This window comes from Populus trichocarpa, chromosome 6 (genome assembly GCF_000002775.5).
Source record: "Populus trichocarpa isolate Nisqually-1 chromosome 6, P.trichocarpa_v4.1, whole genome shotgun sequence".
NCBI classification, from domain to species: Eukaryota; Viridiplantae; Streptophyta; class Magnoliopsida; order Malpighiales; family Salicaceae; genus Populus; species Populus trichocarpa.
The window spans coordinates 16,492,434-16,516,624 of record NC_037290.2 but is presented as its reverse complement, the minus strand read 5'-3'; the positions used below and the strand labels follow the sequence as shown (position 1 = coordinate 16,516,624).

At 35.3% G+C, this 24,191-nt stretch overlaps 1 protein-coding gene and 2 long non-coding RNA genes across 3 annotated transcripts; all 3 read left to right on the top strand.

The window, feature by feature from the left end:
* The first annotated feature begins 3,484 nt into the window (after window positions 1-3,484).
* Window positions 3,485-14,975, top strand: LOC127905433 (uncharacterized). Its single transcript, XM_052453643.1, has 3 exons — window positions 3,485-3,729; window positions 3,798-3,917; window positions 14,321-14,975. Exons 2-3 carry the CDS (start codon window positions 3,915-3,917, stop codon window positions 14,843-14,845), a joined length of 528 nt encoding a protein of 175 aa, XP_052309603.1. The 5' UTR covers window positions 3,485-3,729; window positions 3,798-3,914; the 3' UTR covers window positions 14,846-14,975.
* LOC127905435 (uncharacterized) lies at window positions 12,155-13,690 on the top strand. Its single transcript, XR_008059412.1, has 4 exons — window positions 12,155-12,275; window positions 13,083-13,315; window positions 13,404-13,542; window positions 13,629-13,690. It is a non-coding gene; the product is annotated as an uncharacterized LOC127905435 (long non-coding RNA).
* A 7,494-nt stretch (window positions 14,976-22,469) lies between the features above and the next one.
* Window positions 22,470-23,948, top strand: LOC127905434 (uncharacterized). Its single transcript, XR_008059411.1, has 3 exons — window positions 22,470-22,590; window positions 23,398-23,630; window positions 23,719-23,948. It is a non-coding gene; the product is annotated as an uncharacterized LOC127905434 (long non-coding RNA).
* The last annotated feature ends 243 nt before the right edge of the window (window positions 23,949-24,191 follow it).

Below are 24,191 nucleotides of genomic sequence, written 5' to 3'. Positions count from 1 at the left end.
ACAAATTCTCTTGCTCTTATAAAATTATTTGGATTCTATCAATAATAATTGTGTGAATAATTAATTTTAAACTCATTTTTGTTATCTTCATATAAATTTAATTTAAGGACTAACTTTTTATTAGATTTCAGCATGCCTAACTCGATTTTGTGTGAATTGGATGAATTGTCCAATCATTTTATAATTTTTTATCAATTTATTTGTGATTTTAATATCAATAATAGTGAGTATAATAATTATTGGTAACGGGATGGGATGGGAACAATTTAAATATTAAAAACCATCTTTCCATGCAACTAAAAAATAGTGGTCATTAATTCAAGTGTTATAAATTTCAGGGTTACTAGAGGCTTACATGGTTTTTAATTTTAAGGTTTCAAGGGATTAGTCGAGGTGCGTATAAGCCGGTCTGGACACCTATAATTAAAAAAAAAGGAATAGTAATAGATAATAAGAAAAAAGAAAAGGAAAAAGAAGAGAATTGTGTTGAAGTTTTTTTTTTGCCACAGTGAATTTTCCAGGTTAGAGTTTCTTAGAATATATCTCAGGCGATAATTTATTTCAAAAAAAGTTTTGTATAGCAATCATCAAACATTGAAATCAATTTAAAATTCATGGCTGCAGATGAGAAAAATACTGATTTTACAATTCTAAAGGATTTCATAGATAAATTTTATATGATGATATGAAGTCCACTTTGGGACGCCAGTGAGAAGATGCGACAATCATTCAATTACAGTGGAAGCGTGTAATAAAGTAAATGTGAAACATGTGGGGAGCTGCAGCTGAAATTATTAAAAATCTGAACAAGACGAGGAAAATCCAAAATGGAAGCCGGGCATTTATGACAGAGGGACAAGGTTAGGCATTCTGGTCCACAAAGCTATAGGGAATTCCATGTTAATGATTTGACCCTAATCAACCAAGTGCAAGATGTACCTGGTACTTTTTTTTTTTTACTGTGGATGTTCGTCAGTTTACTGATTAATTTCTGGAAACCCTAAAATTAATATTAATAAGTTAAGATGATATACTGGACTGGCACTTGCAGCCATAGTAATTCACCCGTATTTGTTTTCATGTTTAGCAAATTAACATTCTTTTTAAATCAATATTCTTAGAAAATAAAGAGATTAAAACCAAGTGAGAAGATGTGACAATCATTCAATCACAGTGGAGGTGTGCATTAAAGTCAATTGTGAAACGTGTGGAGTCTGTAGTTTAAATATTTATTACTTGAAATGCCACAATCATGAAATAATTACTTGAAATGTTATAATCACCGACGTTCATACCGACGGAATAAGTCTGTCGGCATCTCACAGAGAGTTCGAAAATAATTACTTGAAATGCCACAATCACCGACGCCTATACCGAGGGAATAAGTCCGTCGGCATTTCACAGAGAGTTCGACAATAATTACTTGAAATGCCACAATCACCGACGTCTATACCGACAGAATCATTCCGTTGGCATTTCACAGAGAGTTTGAAAATAATTACTTGAAATGCCACAATCACCGACGTCCATACCGACGGAAATATATTCGTCGGTAATTTGTCGGCGGGTTAATATTACCGACAAAATTACCGACAGACTGTGCAAATTCCAAAGGGTTGTGCATTAAACGCATGTTTGACCGTGTCATCTTGCCGACGGAATTACCGACGGACCACGAAAAATATGGAGGGTCATTGGAAATTTTGGTGCGAAATTAAAAAATTACTGACGGATTTTTGACACTTCACCGACGGAATAAATTAAAATAAAAATTAATTTTATATCCGTCAGTGAAGTCGTCGGTAAAACTGCCATATAAGTTCCAGCGGCCGCCTCTTCAGTTCATTTTTTCTTCTCCTCAGTTTTTCACTGATTCTTTTCCTCTCTATTCTTCAAAGCTTTCATCTGCAATCTCTAGCAAGTTTTCTTGTGAATCTTCATCAGTTTAAAAGGTATGTGTTTTTTCTATTTCATTTTACTTTAAGGGTTTTTTTTTTGCTATTTTTTTTTGTTATGTTTTTTGTTTTGGTGTATTTTTTGTAATGTAGATAAAATATTGAATTCAACACATTATTAAAGTAAGCATAATTCATTGCTAAAGTCTATAGTTTTTTTTTTAATTTATTGAATATTTTTTATTGTTGTATTGGCATAATTATTATTAGTTAATTTGTTGAATATTTATTGTTAATGTTGAATTTACCATAGAATTAGTAATTGAATATGTTGGAATAATTATTAATTTTACTCTATTACTGCATGATTTGTGTTTAATTTTTTCCATTTATTTTGATTGTTATTCTAGAGTTTTTTTTGAATTTATTGTTTTGTTGTATTGGCATAATTATTGAATAATTTTTTGAATTGTAATTGTTAATGTTGAATTTACCTTAGTATTAGTAATTGAATATTTTGGAATAATTGTTAATTTTACTCTATTATCGCATGATTTATGTTTAATTTTTTCCATTAATTTTAATTATTAGTCTAGAGTTTTTTTTATTGAATATATTTTATTGTTGTATTGGCATAATTATTGAATAATTTGTTGAATTGTAATTCTTAATGTTGAATTTACCTAAGGATTAGTAATTGAATATGTTGGAATAATTAGTATAGATTGGGTCAATTGGTAGTGGCTATTGTTAATATGTGCATGTTTGTGGATTTGGGTAGTATCCAGTATAGGGGAGGTGCTGTCGAATTTTTTTTTAACATTTGAATTTAATTATATAATTATTTGTATAAAATTGTGTAGATGCGTAGAACAAAAACCAGAGCTGGTCGCTCACGTATGGTAACAACTAGTTCGTCTAGCAGCGAGAATGATATTTCCTTAGGTGCCTCTCAAGAAAAGACATCTACACCACCTGCACCGTCAACCGATGCTGCCTCTTCCAGCGCTACTTCACAGCGCAGAGGCGGCGTGCCTTCGCAGCGAAATCAATTTACCCGCAAGTACGAGGCATAGTGGAAGGACGACCTTTCAATGTAAGTTTCTTAAGGTTTTAGTTTTTTTTTTTAAATTACAACATAATTTATGAAGTAATCACTATTGAATTTATTTCATTTATTTTCAGGTTCACAAACATTGAAGCCGCCCGAGTAATATCATCGGCGTTTAAATCGTCGATGGAGATTCCATTGTTTCAATGGAGTCAGATATCCAAGCATCCTGAATGGATGCCTCAAATCAATGCATGGTTTGACAGGTTTGAGGTTGGTGTTAATTTATAATTTTCAGCTTATTAATATAATTGTAAATAAATTATTATTTTTATTTAAAATTAATTATTTATACACAGAACAAATTCTGCTGGGACAGTGAGCATAACACTGTTGCGAGGAGGGTGTGGGAAAATCACGCGGCAACTAGGTAACATCGAAAACAATACAAGATTTTTTTTAGACAAAAATTTATGTTTCGAAATGTAATTTTTGGTTGCGTGAAGTAGGTTGCGTGATTTTTGATATGAAGCATAAAAAGGGGCAAAAAAAACCGCGAGAGATAGGGGTTTCCAAGGCTGGAACGATGTTGCAGTTTGGAGGGATTTCAAACTAATATACATCTCGGAAGATATATGGCCGCACTATCTTGAGCACGTGACGTCTAAGCGGTTCACACGACGCTCACAATCTAGTGCTGGCAACCGGAATTGGCCAATTCATGGCTCGGTGACAACGCACACTGGCGGTTCCGTTCTGTTTGCTGCACATGCAAAACGAATTGTAAGATTAATTTAAATGAAATATATCGTTAAAGTAAGTTGTTGTTAATAAATCTTTTTTCATTATAGGCTACGTCTCTTGGACGTGAGCCGAGCACGATTGAGCTGTTTGTGGAGACGCACGTGCTGAGTCAAGACCGCCAAAAAGGGGCGCAACAGTTCGTTGATAACCGTGCTCAACATTTCATGGTATGTTTGTTCAACCATTTTATTTTGTAAGTTATTATGTTTATTGAATTGAATATGATGATTACTTTTTTTATTTTCAGGAGACCTATAATAATCGGTTGAGGGAGAGATACGGGGACAATATTTTGACCCATTCCGGAATTCGATCCGGATTTGTGGATGGAGGTTGGATCGTCAGGTGGACCCGATAAAAATCAGGTTTACAGGCTCTCCAACACTACGTCCGACAACTTGCGGTCGACCCGTAGTGTTTCAACCGTTGGGAGCTCCCAATCAATATCAAGCTCCCAATCTAAGGAGTTCGTGGCTTTGCAGCAACACACGGCTCAACTCACCGACAAATACAACCACCTATCAGTGGAGTACGCACAACTCAAAGCGTCTCATGCACAACAAAGAGCGGAGTCTGAACAAATCAAAGCGTCTCAACCACAACAAAAAGCGGAGTCTGAACAACAAAAAGCGGCTTATGAACAGCTTCGCGAAATGGTCATGAACATGGCAACACATAGTGGAACATGTGCGCCTAATCCTTTTTGGCCATATAACCACCAGCCTCCTCCTTCAAGATCTCCTCCTCCTCCTCCAGCTCCACCTTTATATTAATTTGTAATAAACATTATTTACCTTTAAAACTTCATTTAATATCTTTTTTTAAACATATTCAGTTTGTAATGAATATTATTTAACTTTGATGTTTTGTTTTTGATGTTTAATATAAATTTTATTTTTATAATTGGTTTTTATTACCATTAATTTATATAATTTTATATTATATATTCTAAATAATTTTTTAAAAACAAATTTAGAAAAAACTATTACCAAGGGTTTTACCGACGGAATGAATCCGTCGGCATCTGACAGTAGCATTCACCGACGTATTTACAGACGGATATATTCGGTCGGTATTTCAAACACTCACCGACAGCCTTACTGACGGACTTAATCCGTCGGCATTTGACAGTAGTTGCCACACTTACTGACGAATTTACAGACGAATATATTTGGTCGATATTTCAAACACTCACCGACAGCTTTACCGACGGTACATAGCCGTCGGTAAATCCCGATATCACCAACGAAATAAAAATCCGTCGGTATATTTCAAGCGGGAAACTTTTTTTTTTGGCGCGCAAATTTCGTCTGTAAAACCATCGGCAAATGATTTTTTTGTTTTTCCGACCGATATAGCGAGGGAAAGGGAAATCACCGACGAAGGGAAAGCCGACGGACCGAATCCGTCGGTGAAGACGTCGGTAAATAAATCACCGACGAACTTCTAATCACACACCGACAGAATATTTCCGTTGGTAAAACTGTGAAATCTTGTAGTGAATGGTGTGAATCATTAATTTTAAACTCATTTTTGTTGTCTTCATATAAATTTAATTTAAGGACCAACTTTTTATTAGATTTCAGCATGCCATGTCGTACTCGATTTTAGCATGTGTTTGATCACATCTTTGAAAATTAAAAAAAATTATACAAAGATTCCAAATAAATATGTTTTTGACTGAATTGGATGAATTGTCCAATCATTTTATAATTTTTTATCAATTTATTTGTGATTTTGATATCAATAATAGTGAGTATAATAATTATTGGTAACGGGATGGGAACAATTTAAATATTAAAAACCATCTTTCCATGCAACTAAAAAATAGTAGTCATTAATTCAAGTGTTATAAATTTCAGAGTTACTAGAAGCTTACATGGTTTTTAATTTTAAGATTTCAAGAGATTAGTCGAGGTGCGTATAAGCCGGTCTGGACACCTATAATTAAAAAAAAGAGGAATAGTAATAGATAATAAGAAAAAAGAAAAGGAAAAAAAAGAGAATTGTGTTGAAGTTTTTTTTTTGCCACAGTGAATTTTCCAGGTTAGAGTTTCTTAGAATATATCTCAGGCGATAATTTATTTCAAAAAATGTTTTGTATAGCAATCATCAAACATTGAAATCAATTTAAAATTCATGGCTGCAGATGAGAAAAATACTGATTTTACAATTCTAAAGGATTTCATAGATAAATTTTATATGATGATATGAAGTCCACTTTGGGACGCCAGTGAGAAGATGCGACAATCATTCAATTACAGTGGAAGCGTGTAATAAAGTAAATGTGAAACATGTGGGGAGCTGCAGCTGAAATTATTAAAAATCTGAACAAGACGAGGAAAATCCAAAATGGAAGCCGGGCATTTATGACAGAGGGACAAGGTTAGGCGTTCTGGTCCACAAGCTATCGTGTGTCTGATTTGTATTTTATATGATGATATGTATTTTTATTTATTTTTGACGAAAACATATATGTTGTTTCAATTTAAGCAATTGGAAGTAATAAGAAGTTGACACGTGTATCCATCCTCTTTAAAAGTTAACATTAATATAAAATTAGGTTCATTGCAAACAGAGAAATATGTGTCTTTGTAAAAAATCGATACCAAAAGAACCTTTAATGTCATTAAACCTTGTGATGTGATGGGTGATTCATTCCCAATTTTATATATATATATATATATATATATATATATATATATATATATATATATATATATATATATATTTCTTATGTTTATTCTATATGCACAATGAGTTTGGAGTTACGGTAATTTTCCATTGTCAATTAGGTTTTGTTAATAGCCTTCGCAATCAAACAAAGGAGGGTGCATGTATATTTTTTATTTAATGCACATTTTGCATTTGGTCCCTAAGCTACAGTGAATCTACTAGTATATTGGTTCGCGCTTCGCAACGAGTCAATATTTTTAAATTTTAAAAAATTATTAAGAATATAAAGAATATTTTAAACCTTTTGAGTTTGACACCCATGTCATTTAATCAATGATGGTAGGCATTGAAAAATTGCAAATCTTCAAGAGAAAGAAAGACATTATTACAAATTCCCTTGCCTTTATAAAAGTATACAGATTCCATCAATAATAATCACTACCAGAAATTCGCTAAATAGCAACGGATTTACCGACGAAATATTTCTGTCGGTAATTTGAGGTCGAAATTACCGACGGAAACTTTTCCGTCCGTAATTCAGTAGGTAACTACCGACGGAAAATGTCCGTCGGTAGTTATCGACTGAATTACAGACGGAAAAGTTTCCGAATTTAAAAAAAAAGGCTGGTCGCTGACGTGGAGGTTTTGGCGGGGTTATTTTTACCGACGGATTCGAAACGACAGCCCGTACAGTGACGTGACCGGTTCACCGTTTAAAATGCCGATGAAATCACCGAGGGATTCGAAATGCCAGATCCGTATGGTGACGTGTCGATATTTCCGTCAGAATCACCGACGGCGTCACCGACGGCTTTTCTGTCGGTGAAACCGTCGGAAAAGGTTAATATATGTCCTCTCTGCCGACCATCTCCTCTTCTATTTCTCCTTCTTCTTCCTAAGCCCAACTCTCCCCATCTGCAAACAACCAGCCCCCACCCCCCCAAACAAAAATCTCCCTCATCTCAGCACAACAAGTTATATTTCTTGAAGTTTTGTGGTCACAACATCCATGTTCTGATTTACCGACGGATTTTATCAATTTTTGTAAGTAATTCTATCTTTTTAAATTTTAACATTTAATTAAATGTCAATTTTATTGTTTTTTCAGTATATGTATTTTGTTAGTAGATGTACATGTTTTATTGTTATTTCTCAAACAAACTTGTAGTATATGAATGTATAATTCTATACCGGTTATGGTTTGTTTTAGATTTTGTAAGATTGTATTTATTTGTAAATTGTTAAAACTTTATGGAACTACCGAATTATATGTGCTGTTTTGAAATAATTAATAGCTTGCTTAATGGGTCCGTTTAAAGTTTTATCAATGGTATTGCGGAGTGGTAATTTTCGTAAATTTATATATATTAATTTGTATGGACGTTGATAAATGATAATGAATATTTAATATTTATGAGAAGTTGTGATTGGTTTGTTGGAGTGGTAAAGTAATATTTTTGCAAGTTTATTTACCTAACTTAGTTAATTAATACATGATGTCATCATAATTTTATAGAGGTTCGATATAAGTCATGGATGATCGTTCATGGATGTATCGAGATTCACCCCAAGGATTGCGGAGGATTGATTATTGTAACGGGGTTCAGGGTTTTATTAATTTCGCAACATCTATTCCCAGAAATTTTACTGGAGGCGGTATTAAGTGTCCATGCAGGAAGTGTCAAAATAAAAAATATCTGCATCCAGATGTTGTAATGATGCATCTTCTACACAAAGGGTTTATAGAGAATTATCAGTGTTGGTATGCACATGAAGAAGTATTTGTTAGTAAAAGGAGAATGGGAGAAACGATCGTTGGGTCTACTTCTAGTGCTAGCAACGTGCATGAAGCGACAAATGACAACACTAATCCTTACCGAAATATGGTTATGAATGCAATGAAAATGAATCAAGGTAATGTCAGTCAATGTCCAATCGTAGAAGAAGAACCTAATGCAGATGCAGCTAGGTTTTTTGATTTGTTGAAAGATTCTGACGAATGATTATGGGATGGCTGCAGGAACCACAATAAATTATCGGTCGTAGCACAGGTGTTCACCATCAAGTCAGATCACGGGTTGAGTGAGGTCGGGTATGACAAGATTATTGAATGGGCGAGAAACATTTTACCTGAAGGGAACAGGCTGAAAGAGAACTTCTATGCTGCGAAGTCCATGATGAAATCCATCGGTTTAGGATACCAGAAAATTGACATGTGCCCTAACTTCTGCATGTTATACTACCTTGAAAATGCTGAGATGACCGAGTGCATGACATGCGGGCATTCCCGTTACAAACCTATAACTGGTAGGGGAAAGACTCTAGTGGCATATAAAAAACTTAGATACTTCCCGATCACACCTAGACTGCAGAGGTTATTCATGTCACCAAGGACTGCTGAGCACATGACATGGCACCAAGCACATGATACGGTTGATGGAGTGATGGTGCATCCTTCTAACGGCGAAGCGTGGAAACTCTTTAACAATGTGCATCCTCACTTTTCAGCTGAATCAAGGAATGTGCATCTTGGGTTGTGTACAGACAGATTCAACCCATTTGGGTCATTTGCTGCTCCTTATTCTTATTGGCTGGTCATACTCACAGTTTATAACTTGCCACCGGGAATGTGTATGAGGCTGGAGTTCATGTTTTTATCTACTGTCATACCCGGTCCAAACAGCCCGGGGTGGAATATAGATGTTTGTCTTCGACCATTGATTGATGAGTTGACGCAGTTGTGGTCCTCCGGAGCTCTGACTTATGATATATCGAGGAAACAAAATTTCCTTATGAGGGCAGCTTTGATGTGGACTATCAATGATTTTCCAGCTTATGGAATGCTTTCTGGTTGGAGCACGCATGGGAAACTCGCATGTCCATACTGCATGGAAAACAACAAGGCATTCACGCTAGCAAACAGAGGTAAAGCTTCTTTTTTTTACTGTCACTGTCGTTTCTTGCCACTTAATCACAGGTGCAGAAAGAACAGAAAAGATTTCTTTGTTGGCAGAGTTGAAAAAGATGTTGCATCCCCGCGTCTTTCTGGTGAAGAATTGCATGATGTTGTATCAGAGTACGGTGACATTGTGTTTGGCCTTCAATCAGGTAAGCAAAAGTTTCCTGGTTTTGGTTTGACCCATAATTGGGTAAAGCGAAGTATCTTTTGGGAGCTTCCTTATTGGAAGACCAATTTGCTCCGTCATAACCTTGACGTCATGCACATCGAAAAGAATATGTTTGAGAACATTTTCAACACCGTCATGGATGTGAAGGGGAAGACAAAGGACAACATCAAGGCTAGATTGGATATAGCTTTATACTGTAACCATAAAAATATGGAGTTGGTTTATGATGAGTCACGGGTCGCAAAACCAAGAGCAAGCTTCGCGTTAGAGAAAAACGCACAACTGCTAGTCTACAAATAGCTTAAGAGTCTGCGTTTTCCGGATGGACATGCATCAAACATATCAAGGCTGGTTAATATAGAGGACTGCAGATTGTATGGAATGAAGAGTCATGACTGCCATGTGTTTATGTAAACACTCATCCCATTAGCTTTTCGTGATTTGTTGCCAAAGGGAATATGGGATGCACTCACGGAGATCAGTCATTTCCTCAGAGATATATGCTCCAGCAAGTTAAATGTTGATCACATTGAGAGGCTTCAAACGAATATCATTGAGACACTATGTAAACTTGAGATGATATTCCCTCCATCATTTTTTGACTCAATGGAGCATCTCCCTATACATCTACCGTTCGAGGCAAAAGCTGGAGGACCGGTCCAATATAGATGGATGTATCCATTCGAACGGTTAGATATTACAGTTGCAATGTAATTCATATATAAAAGTATTTTCTATGTTTTTCTTAATTGAAAATACTTGATTAATTCAATGCAAGTACTTGTTTAATCTCAAGAAAAAGGTTAAGAACAAGGCGCATGTTGAGGCTTCGATATGTGAGGCCTATATTGTTGAGGAGATCTCAACATTTATCTCATACTATTTCGAACCTCATCTGAGAACGAGAATCAATCGCGTTCCACGGCATGACGATGGCAGTGAAGTGCCTTCCGGTGGGAACTTGTCAATATTCTCCAATACTGGACGACCCACGCCTAACAATGCCGTAAGAGGAAGATATTTATCGGAAATAGAGTTCAAACAAGCACACAACTATATTCTATTTAACTGTGATGAGCTGAGACCTTTTATTCAGTAAGTTTATATATGTGTAATACTAATTAAACTTTGTGAGTAATATACTGTTAATTATATATTGTAATATCATACACTCATTATCACTTGCAGGCAACATCGACAATATTTGCTCTCCAATAACTCACAGCTGACCGAATCCCAGATCTTTCAATTACAAGATGAACATTTTGTCACGTGGTTCAGAACAGATGTAAGCACTATCACAAACTCATTCTAACTTGCAAAATTACTGTACGTATGCATGTCATTACGAGATTCTCGTTCATTTACTGTTTATTGATGTACATTACATACAAGGTTTATCAAATGGGAAGGAGTGCGCCTAAGTCATTGTCTTCACTAAGCCTGGGGCCTGAAAGAAAATGTAAGTGCTACAACGGGTATTTTGTCAGTGGATATGTTTTCCATACTGAAGAATACAGACAAGGAAGAAAGACATACAACAACGGTGTTTGTGTTAAGGGATCCGCTAGTAGTGAGTTAGAAGTTGACTACTATGGTAGATTAGAAGAGGTCGTCGAACTGCAATATCATAACGAGCAGAATATAGTGTTTTTATTCAAATGTTATTGGTATGACACGACTTACAGAGGAATTAGAGTTGATCCGCACTATGATCTGGTCGAAATCAACTCAAAAGCTAGACTCCGCAACATAAACGATGTCTTTGTTTTCGCAAAGCAATGTCAACAAGTTTATTACACATACACCCCTTCATTTAGAAAGGATCGATCAAGAGTGGATTGGTTGTCCGTTTTAAAAACGAAACCCCGGGGTCGTGTCGTGGTTGTTCAGGATGAGAACGAAGACACAAGTGTGCGAGATGAAGTCTTTCAAGTTAGTGAGTTGGTTGAACCACATCAACTTGCTCCTTTGATTGAATTGGAAGAAAATTCAAATTTTCGTGTTTTCGATGATAGTCTTGTTGATGTTGACACAAAGGAGTTGAATATTATTTTGAGCTCTAGCGGACAAACAAATGTCGATGAAGAAGATGATATCCATATTGAAGATTGCGATAAAGGTGATGACTATTCAATTGATGACGAAGAAGAAGAAAATTCTGACTAACTATCAAAATGAAGCACTGTATAAAACCCTTTTTTTCATGTAATTTAGATTATGGATGATATATTTTGTAACACGAAATATTTATTACTTGAAATGCCACAATCATGAAATAATTACTTGAAATGCTATAATCATCGACGTCCATACCGACGGAATAAGTCCGTCGGCATCTCACAGAGAGTTCGAAAATTATTACTTGAAATGCCACAATCACCGACGCCTATACCGAGGGAATAAGTCCGTCGGCATTTCCCGACGGAATTACCGACGGACCACGAAAAATATGAAGGGTCATTGGAAATTTTGGTGCGAAATTCAAAAATTACTGACGGATTTTTGACACTTCACCGACGGAATAAATTAAAATAAAAATTAATTTTATATCCGTCAGTGAAGTCGTCGGTAAAACTGCCATATAAGTTCCAGCGGCCGCCTCTTCAGTTCATTTTTTCTTCTCCTCAGTTTTTCACCGATTCTTTTCCTCTCCATTCTTCAAAGCTTTCATCTGCAATCTCTAGCAAGTTTTCTTGTGAATCTTCATCAGTTTAAAAGGTATGTGTTTTTTCTATTTCATTTTACTTTAAGGGTTTTTTTTTTTGCTATTTTTTTTTGTTATGTTTTTTGTTTTGGTGTATTTTTTGTAATGTAGATAAAGTATTGAATTCAACACATTATTAAAGTAAGCATAATTCATTGCTAAAGTCTATAGTTTTTTTTTTTAATTTATTGAATATTTTTTATTGTTGTATTGGCATAATTATTATTAGTTAATTTGTTGAATATTTATTGTTAATGTTGAATTTACCATAGAATTAGTAATTGAATATGTTGGAATAATTATTAATTTTACTCTATTACTGCATGATTTGTGTTTAATTTTTTCCATTTATTTTGATTGTTATTCTAGAGTTTTTTTGAATTTATTGTTTTGTTGTATTGACATAATTATTGAATAATTTTTTGAATTGTAATTGTTAATGTTGAATTTACCTTAGTATTAGTAATTGAATATTTTGGAATAATTGTTAATTTTACTCTATTATCGCATGATTTATGTTTAATTTTTTCCATTAATTTTAATTGTTAGTCTAGAGTTTTTTTTATTGAATATATTTTATTGTTGTATTGGTATAATTATTGAATAATTTGTTGAATTGTAATTCTTAATGTTGAATTTACCTAAGGATTAGTAATTGAATATGTTGGAATAATTAGTATAGATTGGGTCAATTGGTTGTGGCTATTGTTAATATGTGCATGTTTGTGGATTTGGGTAGTATCCAGTATAGGGGAGGTGCTGTCAAATTTTTTTTTAACATTTGAATTTAATTATATAATTATTTGTATAAAATTGTGTAGATGCGTAGAACAAAAACCAGAGCTGGTCGCTCACGTATGGTAACAACTAGTTCGTCTAGCAGCGAGAATGATATTTCCTTAGGTGCCTCTCAAGAAAAGACATCTACACCACCTGCACCGTCAACCGATGCTGCCTCTTCCAGCGCTACTTCACAGCGCAGAGGCGGCGTGCCTTCGCAGCGGAATCAATTTACCCGCAAGTACGAGGCATAGTGGAAGGACGACCTTTCAATGTAAGTTTCTTAAGGTTTTAGTTTTTTTTTAAAATTACAACATAATTTATGAAGTAATCACTATTGAATTTATTTCATTTATTTTCAGGTTCACAAACATTGAAGCCGCCCGAGTAATATCATCGGCGTTTAAATCGTCGATGGAGATTCCATTGTTTCAATGGAGTCAGATATCCAAGCATCCTGAATGGATGCCTCAAATCAATGCATGGTTTGACAGGTTTGAGGTTGGTGTTAATTTATAATTTTCAGCTTATTAATATAATTGTAAATAAATTATTATTTTTATTTAAAATTAATTATTTATACACAGAACAAATTCTGCTGGGACAGTGAGCATAACACTGTTACGAGGAGGGTGTGGGAAAATCACGCGGCAACTAGGTAACATCGAAAACAATACAAGATTTTTTTTAGACAAAAATTTATGTTTCGAAATGTAATTTTTGGTTGCATGAAGTAGGTTGCGTGATTGTTGATATGAAACACAAAAAAGGGCAAAACAAACCGCGAGAGATAGGGGTTTCCAAGGCTGGAAGGATGTTGCAGTTTGGAGGGGTTTCAAACCGATATACATCCCGGAAGATATATGGCCGCACTATCTTGAGCACGTGACGTCTAAGCGATTCACACGACGCTCACAGTCTAGTGCTAGCAACCGGAATCGGCCAATTCATGGCTCGGTGACAACGCACACTGGCGGTTCCATTCCGTTTGCTGCACATGCGAAATAGATGGTAAGATTAATTTAAATGAAATATATCGTTAAATTAAGTTGTTGTTAATAAATCTTTTTTCATTATAGGCTACGTCTCTTGGACGTGAGCCGAGCACGATTGAGCTGTTTGTGGAGACGCACGTGCTGAGTCAAGACCGCCAAAAAGGGGCACAACAATTCGTTGATAACCGTGCTCAACATTTCATGGTATGTTTGTTCAACCATTTTATTTTGTAAGTTATTATGTTTATTGAATTGAATATGATGATTACTTTTTTTATTTTCAGGAGACCTATAATAATCGGTTGAGGGAGAGATACGGGGACGATATTTTGACCCATCCGGAATTCGATCCGGATTTGTGGATGGAGGTTGGATCGTCAGGTGGACCCGATAAAAATCAGGTTTACGGGCTCTCCAACACTACGTCCGACAACTTGCGGTCGACCCGTAGTGTTTCAACCGTTGGGAGCTCCCAATCAATATCAAGCTCCCAATCTAAGGAGTTCGTGGCTTTGCAGCAACACACGGCTCAACTCACCGACAAATACAACCACCTATCAGTGGAGTACGCACAACTCAAAGCGTCTCATGCACAACAAAGAGCGGAGTCTGAACAAATCAAAGCGTCTCAACCACAACAAAAAGCGGAGTCTGAACAACAAAAAGCGGCTTATGAACAGCTTCGCGAAATGGTCATGAACATGGCAACACATAGTGGAACATGTGCGCCTAATCCTTTTTGGCCGTATAACCACCAGCCTCCTCCTTCAGGATCTCCTCCTCCTCCTCCAGCTCCACCTTTATATTAATTTGTAATAAACATTATTTACCTTTAAAACTTCATTTAATATTTTTTTTGAAACATATTCAGTTTGTAATGAATATTATTTAACTTTGATTTTTTGTTTTTGATGTTTAATATAAATTTTATTTTTATAATTGGTTTTTATTACCATTAATTTATATAATTTTATATTATATATTCTAAATAATTTTTTAAAAACAAATTTAGAAAAAACTATTACCAAGGGTTTTACCGACGGAATGAATCCGTCGGCATCTGACAGTAGCATTCACCGACGTATTTACAGATGGATATATTCGGTCGGTATTTCAAACACTCACCGACAGCCTTACTGACGGACTTAATCCGTCGACATTTGACAGTAGTTGCCACACTTACTGACGAATTTACAGACGGATATATTCGGTCGATATTTCAAACACTCATCGACAGCTTTACCGACGGTACATAGCCGTCGGTAAATCCCGATATCACCGACGGAATAAAAATCCGTCGGTATATTTCAAGTGGGAAACTTTTTTTTTTGGCGCGCAAATTTCGTATGTAAAACCATCGGCAAATGATTTTTTTGTTTTTCCGACCGATATAGCGAGGGAAAGGGAAATCACCGACGAAGGGAAAACCGACGGACCGAATCCGTCGGTGAAGACGTCGGTAAATAAATCACCGACGAACTTCTAATCACACACCGACAGAATATTTCCGTCGGTAAAACTGTGAAATCTTGTAGTGAATGGTGTGAATCATTAATTTTAAACTCATTTTTGTTGTCTTCATATAAATTTAATTTAAGGACCAACTTTTTATTAGATTTCAGCATGCCATGTCGTACTCGATTTTAGCATGTGTTTGATCACATCTTTGAAAATTAAAAAAAAATATACAAAGATTCCAAATAAATATGTTTTTGACTGAATTGGATGAATTGTCCAATCATTTTATAATTTTTTATCAATTTATTTGTGATTTTGATATCAATAATAGTGAGTATAATAATTATTGGTAACGGGATGGATGGGAACAATTTAAATATTAAAAACCATCTTTCCATGCAACTAAAAAATAGTAGTCATTAATTCAAGTGTTATAAATTTCAGGAGTTACTAGAAGCTTACATGGTTTTTAATTTTAAGATTTCAAGAGATTAGTCGAGGTGCGTATAAGCCGGTCTGGACATCTATAATTAAAAAAAAGAGGAATAGTAATAGATAATAAGAAAAAAGAAAAGGAAAAAGAAGAGAATTGTGTTGAAGTTTTTTTTTTGCCACAGTGAATTTTCCAGGTTAGAGTTTCTTAGAATATATCTCAGGCGATAATTTATTTCAAAAAATGTTTTGTATAGCAATCATCAAACATTGAAATCAATTTAAAATTCATGGCTGCAGATGAGAAAAATACTGATTTTACAATTCTAAAGGATTTCATAGATAAATTTTATATGATGATATGAAGTCCACTTTGGGACGCCAGTGAGAAGATGCGACAATCATTCAATTACAGTGGAAGCGTGTAATAAAGTAAATGTGAAACATGTGGGGAGCTGCAGCTGAAATTATTAAAAATCTGAACAAGACGAGGAAAATCCAAAATGGAAGCCGGGCATTTATGACAGAGGGACAAGGTTAGGCGTTCTGGTCCACAAGCTATCGTGTGTCTGATTTGTATTTTATATGATGATATGTATTTTTATTTATTTTTGACGAAAACATATATGTTGTTTCAATTTAAGCAATTGGAAGTAATAAGAAGTTGACACGTGTATCCATCCTCTTTAAAAGTTAACATTAATATAAAATTAGGTTCATTGCAAACAGAGAAATATGTGTCTTTGTAAAAAATCGATATCAAAAGAACCTTTAATGTCATTAAACCTTGTGATGTGATGGGTGATTCATTCCCAATTTTATATATATATATATATATATATATATATATATATATATATATATATATATTTCTTATGTTTATTCTATATGCACAATGAGTTTGGAGTTACGGTAATTTTCCATTGTCAATTAGGTTTTGTTAATAGCCTTCGCAATCAAACAAAGGAGGGTGCATGTATATTTTTTATTTAATGCACATTTTGCATTTGGTCCCTAAGCTACAGTGAATCTACTAGTATATTGGTTCGCGCTTCGCAACGAGTCAATATTTTTAAATTTTAAAAAATTATTAAGAATATAAAGAATATTTTAAACCTTTTGAGTTTGACACCCATGTCATTTAATCAATGATGGTAGGCATTGAAAAATTGCAAATCTTCAAGAGAAAGAAAGACATTATTACAAATTCCCTTGCCTTTATAAAAGTATACAGATTCCATCAATAATAATCACTACCAGAAATTCGCTAAATAGCAACGGATTTACCGACGAAATATTTCTGTCGGTAATTTGAGGTCGAAATTACCGACGGAAACTTTTCCGTCCGTAATTCAGTAGGTAACTACCGACGGAAAATGTCCGTCGGTAGTTATCGACTGAATTACAGACGGAAAAGTTTCCGAATTTAAAAAAAAAGGCTGGTCGCTGACGTGGAGGTTTTGGCGGGGTTATTTTTACCGACGGATTCGAAACGACAGCCCGTACAGTGACGTGACCGGTTCACCGTTTAAAATGCCGATGAAATCACCGAGGGATTCGAAATGCCAGATCCGTATGGTGACGTGTCGATATTTCCGTCAGAATCACCGACGGCGTCACCGACGGCTTTTCTGTCGGTGAAACCGTCGGAAAAGGTTAATATATGTCCTCTCTGCCGACCATCTCCTCTTCTATTTCTCCTTCTTCTTCCTAAGCCCAACTCTCCCCATCTGCAAACAACCAGCCCCCACCCCCCCAAACAAAAATCTCCCTCATCTCAGCACAACAAGTTATATTTCTTGAAGTTTTGTGGTCACAACATCCATGTTCTGATTTACCGACGGATTTTATCAATTTTTGTAAGTAATTCTATCTTTTTAAATTTTAACATTTAATTAAATGTCAATTTTATTGTTTTTTCAGTATATGTATTTTGTTAGTAGATGTACATGTTTTATTGTTATTTCTCAAACAAACTTGTAGTATATGAATGTATAATTCTATACCGGTTATGGTTTGTTTTAGATTTTGTAAGATTGTATTTATTTGTAAATTGTTAAAACTTTATGGAACTACCGAATTATATGTGCTGTTTTGAAATAATTAATAGCTTGCTTAATGGGTCCGTTTAAAGTTTTATCAATGGTATTGCGGAGTGGTAATTTTCGTAAATTTATATATATTAATTTGTATGGACGTTGATAAATGATAATGAATATTTAATATTTATGAGAAGTTGTGATTGGTTTGTTGGAGTGGTAAAGTAATATTTTTGCAAGTTTATTTACCTAACTTAGTTAATTAATACATGATGTCATCATAATTTTATAGAGGTTCGATATAAGTCATGGATGATCGTTCATGGATGTATCGAGATTCACCCCAAGGATTGCGGAGGATTGATTATTGTAACGGGGTTCAGGGTTTTATTAATTTCGCAACATCTATTCCCAGAAATTTTACTGGAGGCGGTATTAAGTGTCCATGCAGGAAGTGTCAAAATAAAAAATATCTGCATCCAGATGTTGTAATGATGCATCTTCTACACAAAGGGTTTATAGAGAATTATCAGTGTTGGTATGCACATGAAGAAGTATTTGTTAGTAAAAGGAGAATGGGAGAAACGATCGTTGGGTCTACTTCTAGTGCTAGCAACGTGCATGAAGCGACAAATGACAACACTAATCCTTACCGAAATATGGTTATGAATGCAATGAAAATGAATCAAGGTAATGTCAGTCAATGTCCAATCGTAGAAGAAGAACCTAATGCAGATGCAGCTAGGTTTTTTGATTTGTTGAAAGATTCTGACGAATGATTATGGGATGGCTGCAGGAACCACAATAAATTATCGGTCGTAGCACAGGTGTTCACCATCAAGTCAGATCACGGGTTGAGTGAGGTCGGGTATGACAAGATTATTGAATGGGCGAGAAACATTTTACCTGAAGGGAACAGGCTGAAAGAGAACTTCTATGCTGCGAAGTCCATGATGAAATCCATCGGTTTAGGATACCAGAAAATTGACATGTGCCCTAACTTCTGCATGTTATACTACCTTGAAAATGCTGAGATGACCGAGTGCATGACATGCGGGCATTCCCGTTACAAACCTATAACTGGTAGGGGAAAGACTCTAGTGGCATATAAAAAACTTAGATACTTCCCGATCACACCTAGACTGCAGAGGTTATTCATGTCACCAAGGACTGCTGAGCACATGACATGGCACCAAGCACATGATACGGTTGATGGAGTGATGGTGCATCCTTCTAACGGCGAAGCGTGGAAACTCTTTAACAATGTGCATCCTCACTTTTCAGCTGAATCAAGGAATGTGCATCTTGGGTTGTGTACAGACAGATTCAACCCATTTGGGTCATTTGCTGCTCCTTATTCTTATTGGCTGGTCATACTCACAGTTTATAACTTGCCACCGGGAATGTGTATGAGGCTGGAGTTCATGTTTTTATCTACTGTCATACCCGGTCCAAACAGCCCGGGGTGGAATATAGATGTTTGTCTTCGACCATTGATTGATGAGTTGACGCAGTTGTGGTCCTCCGGAGCTCTGACTTATGATATATCGAGGAAACAAAATTTCCTTATGAGGGCAGCTTTGATGTGGACTATCAATGATTTTCCAGCTTATGGAATGCTTTCTGGTTGGAGCACGCATGGGAAACTCGCATGTCCATACTGCATGGAAAACAACAAGGCATTCACGCTAGCAAACAGAGGTAAAGCTTCTTTTTTTTACTGTCACTGTCGTTTCTTGCCACTTAATCACAGGTGCAGAAAGAACAGAAAAGATTTCTTTGTTGGCAGAGTTGAAAAAGATGTTGCATCCCCGCGTCTTTCTGGTGAAGAATTGCATGATGTTGTATCAGAGTACGGTGACATTGTGTTTGGCCTTCAATCAGGTAAGCAAAAGTTTCCTGGTTTTGGTTTGACCCATAATTGGGTAAAGCGAAGTATCTTTTGGGAGCTTCCTTATTGGAAGACCAATTTGCTCCGTCATAACCTTGACGTCATGCACATCGAAAAGAATATGTTTGAGAACATTTTCAACACCGTCATGGATGTGAAGGGGAAGACAAAGGACAACATCAAGGCTAGATTGGATATAGCTTTATACTGTAACCATAAAAATATGGAGTTGGTTTATGATGAGTCACGGGTCGCAAAACCAAGAGCAAGCTTCGCGTTAGAGAAAAACGCACAACTGCTAGTCTACAAATAGCTTAAGAGTCTGCGTTTTCCGGATGGACATGCATCAAACATATCAAGGCTGGTTAATATAGAGGACTGCAGATTGTATGGAATGAAGAGTCATGACTGCCATGTGTTTATGTAAACACTCATCCCATTAGCTTTTCGTGATTTGTTGCCAAAGGGAATATGGGATGCACTCACGGAGATCAGTCATTTCCTCAGAGATATATGCTCCAGCAAGTTAAATGTTGATCACATTGAGAGGCTTCAAACGAATATCATTGAGACACTATGTAAACTTGAGATGATATTCCCTCCATCATTTTTTGACTCAATGGAGCATCTCCCTATACATCTACCGTTCGAGGCAAAAGCTGGAGGACCGGTCCAATATAGATGGATGTATCCATTCGAACGGTTAGATATTACAGTTGCAATGTAATTCATATATAAAAGTATTTTCTATGTTTTTCTTAATTGAAAATACTTGATTAATTCAATGCAAGTACTTGTTTAATCTCAAGAAAAAGGTTAAGAACAAGGCGCATGTTGAGGCTTCGATATGTGAGGCCTATATTGTTGAGGAGATCTCAACATTTATCTCATACTATTTCGAACCTCATCTGAGAACGAGAATCAATCGCGTTCCACGGCATGACGATGGCAGTGAAGTGCCTTCCGGTGGGAACTTGTCAATATTCTCCAATACTGGACGACCCACGCCTAACAATGCCGTAAGAGGAAGATATTTATCGGAAATAGAGTTCAAACAAGCACACAACTATATTCTATTTAACTGTGATGAGCTGAGACCTTTTATTCAGTAAGTTTATATATGTGTAATACTAATTAAACTTTGTGAGTAATATACTGTTAATTATATATTGTAATATCATACACTCATTATCACTTGCAGGCAACATCGACAATATTTGCTCTCCAATAACTCACAGCTGACCGAATCCCAGATCTTTCAATTACAAGATGAACATTTTGTCACGTGGTTCAGAACAGATGTAAGCACTATCACAAACTCATTCTAACTTGCAAAATTACTGTACGTATGCATGTCATTACGAGATTCTCGTTCATTTACTGTTTATTGATGTACATTACATACAAGGTTTATCAAATGGGAAGGAGTGCGCCTAAGTCATTGTCTTCACTAAGCCTGGGGCCTGAAAGAAAATGTAAGTGCTACAACGGGTATTTTGTCAGTGGATATGTTTTCCATACTGAAGAATACAGACAAGGAAGAAAGACATACAACAACGGTGTTTGTGTTAAGGGATCCGCTAGTAGTGAGTTAGAAGTTGACTACTATGGTAGATTAGAAGAGGTCGTCGAACTGCAATATCATAACGAGCAGAATATAGTGTTTTTATTCAAATGTTATTGGTATGACACGACTTACAGAGGAATTAGAGTTGATCCGCACTATGATCTGGTCGAAATCAACTCAAAAGCTAGACTCCGCAACATAAACGATGTCTTTGTTTTCGCAAAGCAATGTCAACAAGTTTATTACACATACACCCCTTCATTTAGAAAGGATCGATCAAGAGTGGATTGGTTGTCCGTTTTAAAAACGAAACCCCGGGGTCGTGTCGTGGTTGTTCAGGATGAGAACGAAGACACAAGTGTGCGAGATGAAGTCTTTCAAGTTAGTGAGTTGGTTGAACCACATCAACTTGCTCCTTTGATTGAATTGGAAGAAAATTCAAATTTTCGTGTTTTCGATGATAGTCTTGTTGATGTTGACACAAAGGAGTTGAATATTATTTTGAGCTCTAGCGGACAAACAAATGTCGATGAAGAAGATGATATCCATATTGAAGATTGCGATAAAGGTGATGACTATTCAATTGATGACGAAGAAGAAGAAAATTCTGACTAACTATCAAAATGAAGCACTGTATAAAACCCTTTTTTTCATGTAATTTAGATTATGGATGATATATTTTGTAACACGAAATATTTATTACTTGAAATGCCACAATCATGAAATAATTACTTGAAATGCTATAATCATCGACGTCCATACCGACGGAATAAGTCCGTCGGCATCTCACAGAGAGTTCGAAAATTATTACTTGAAATGCCACAATCACCGACGCCTATACCGAGGGAATAAGTCCGTCGGCATTTCCCGACGGAATTACCGACGGACCACGAAAAATATGAAGGGTCATTGGAAATTTTGGTGCGAAATTCAAAAATTACTGACGGATTTTTGACACTTCACCGACGGAATAAATTAAAATAAAAATTAATTTTATATCCGTCAGTGAAGTCGTCGGTAAAACTGCCATATAAGTTCCAGCGGCCGCCTCTTCAGTTCATTTTTTCTTCTCCTCAGTTTTTCACCGATTCTTTTCCTCTCCATTCTTCAAAGCTTTCATCTGCAATCTCTAGCAAGTTTTCTTGTGAATCTTCATCAGTTTAAAAGGTATGTGTTTTTTCTATTTCATTTTACTTTAAGGGTTTTTTTTTTTGCTATTTTTTTTTGTTATGTTTTTTGTTTTGGTGTATTTTTTGTAATGTAGATAAAGTATTGAATTCAACACATTATTAAAGTAAGCATAATTCATTGCTAAAGTCTATAGTTTTTTTTTTTAATTTATTGAATATTTTTTATTGTTGTATTGGCATAATTATTATTAGTTAATTTGTTGAATATTTATTGTTAATGTTGAATTTACCATAGAATTAGTAATTGAATATGTTGGAATAATTATTAATTTTACTCTATTACTGCATGATTTGTGTTTAATTTTTTCCATTTATTTTGATTGTTATTCTAGAGTTTTTTTGAATTTATTGTTTTGTTGTATTGACATAATTATTGAATAATTTTTTGAATTGTAATTGTTAATGTTGAATTTACCTTAGTATTAGTAATTGAATATTTTGGAATAATTGTTAATTTTACTCTATTATCGCATGATTTATGTTTAATTTTTTCCATTAATTTTAATTGTTAGTCTAGAGTTTTTTTTATTGAATATATTTTATTGTTGTATTGGTATAATTATTGAATAATTTGTTGAATTGTAATTCTTAATGTTGAATTTACCTAAGGATTAGTAATTGAATATGTTGGAATAATTAGTATAGATTGGGTCAATTGGTTGTGGCTATTGTTAATATGTGCATGTTTGTGGATTTGGGTAGTATCCAGTATAGGGGAGGTGCTGTCAAATTTTTTTTTAACATTTGAATTTAATTATATAATTATTTGTATAAAATTGTGTAGATGCGTAGAACAAAAACCAGAGCTGGTCGCTCACGTATGGTAACAACTAGTTCGTCTAGCAGCGAGAATGATATTTCCTTAGGTGCCTCTCAAGAAAAGACATCTACACCACCTGCACCGTCAACCGATGCTGCCTCTTCCAGCGCTACTTCACAGCGCAGAGGCGGCGTGCCTTCGCAGCGGAATCAATTTACCCGCAAGTACGAGGCATAGTGGAAGGACGACCTTTCAATGTAAGTTTCTTAAGGTTTTAGTTTTTTTTTAAAATTACAACATAATTTATGAAGTAATCACTATTGAATTTATTTCATTTATTTTCAGGTTCACAAACATTGAAGCCGCCCGAGTAATATCATCGGCGTTTAAATCGTCGATGGAGATTCCATTGTTTCAATGGAGTCAGATATCCAAGCATCCTGAATGGATGCCTCAAATCAATGCATGGTTTGACAGGTTTGAGGTTGGTGTTAATTTATAATTTTCAGCTTATTAATATAATTGTAAATAAATTATTATTTTTATTTAAAATTAATTATTTATACACAGAACAAATTCTGCTGGGACAGTGAGCATAACACTGTTACGAGGAGGGTGTGGGAAAATCACGCGGCAACTAGGTAACATCGAAAACAATACAAGATTTTTTTTAGACAAAAATTTATGTTTCGAAATGTAATTTTTGGTTGCATGAAGTAGGTTGCGTGATTGTTGATATGAAACATAAAAAAGGGCAAAACAAACCGCGAGAGATAGGGGTTTCCAAGGCTGGAAGGATGTTGCAGTTTGGAGGGGTT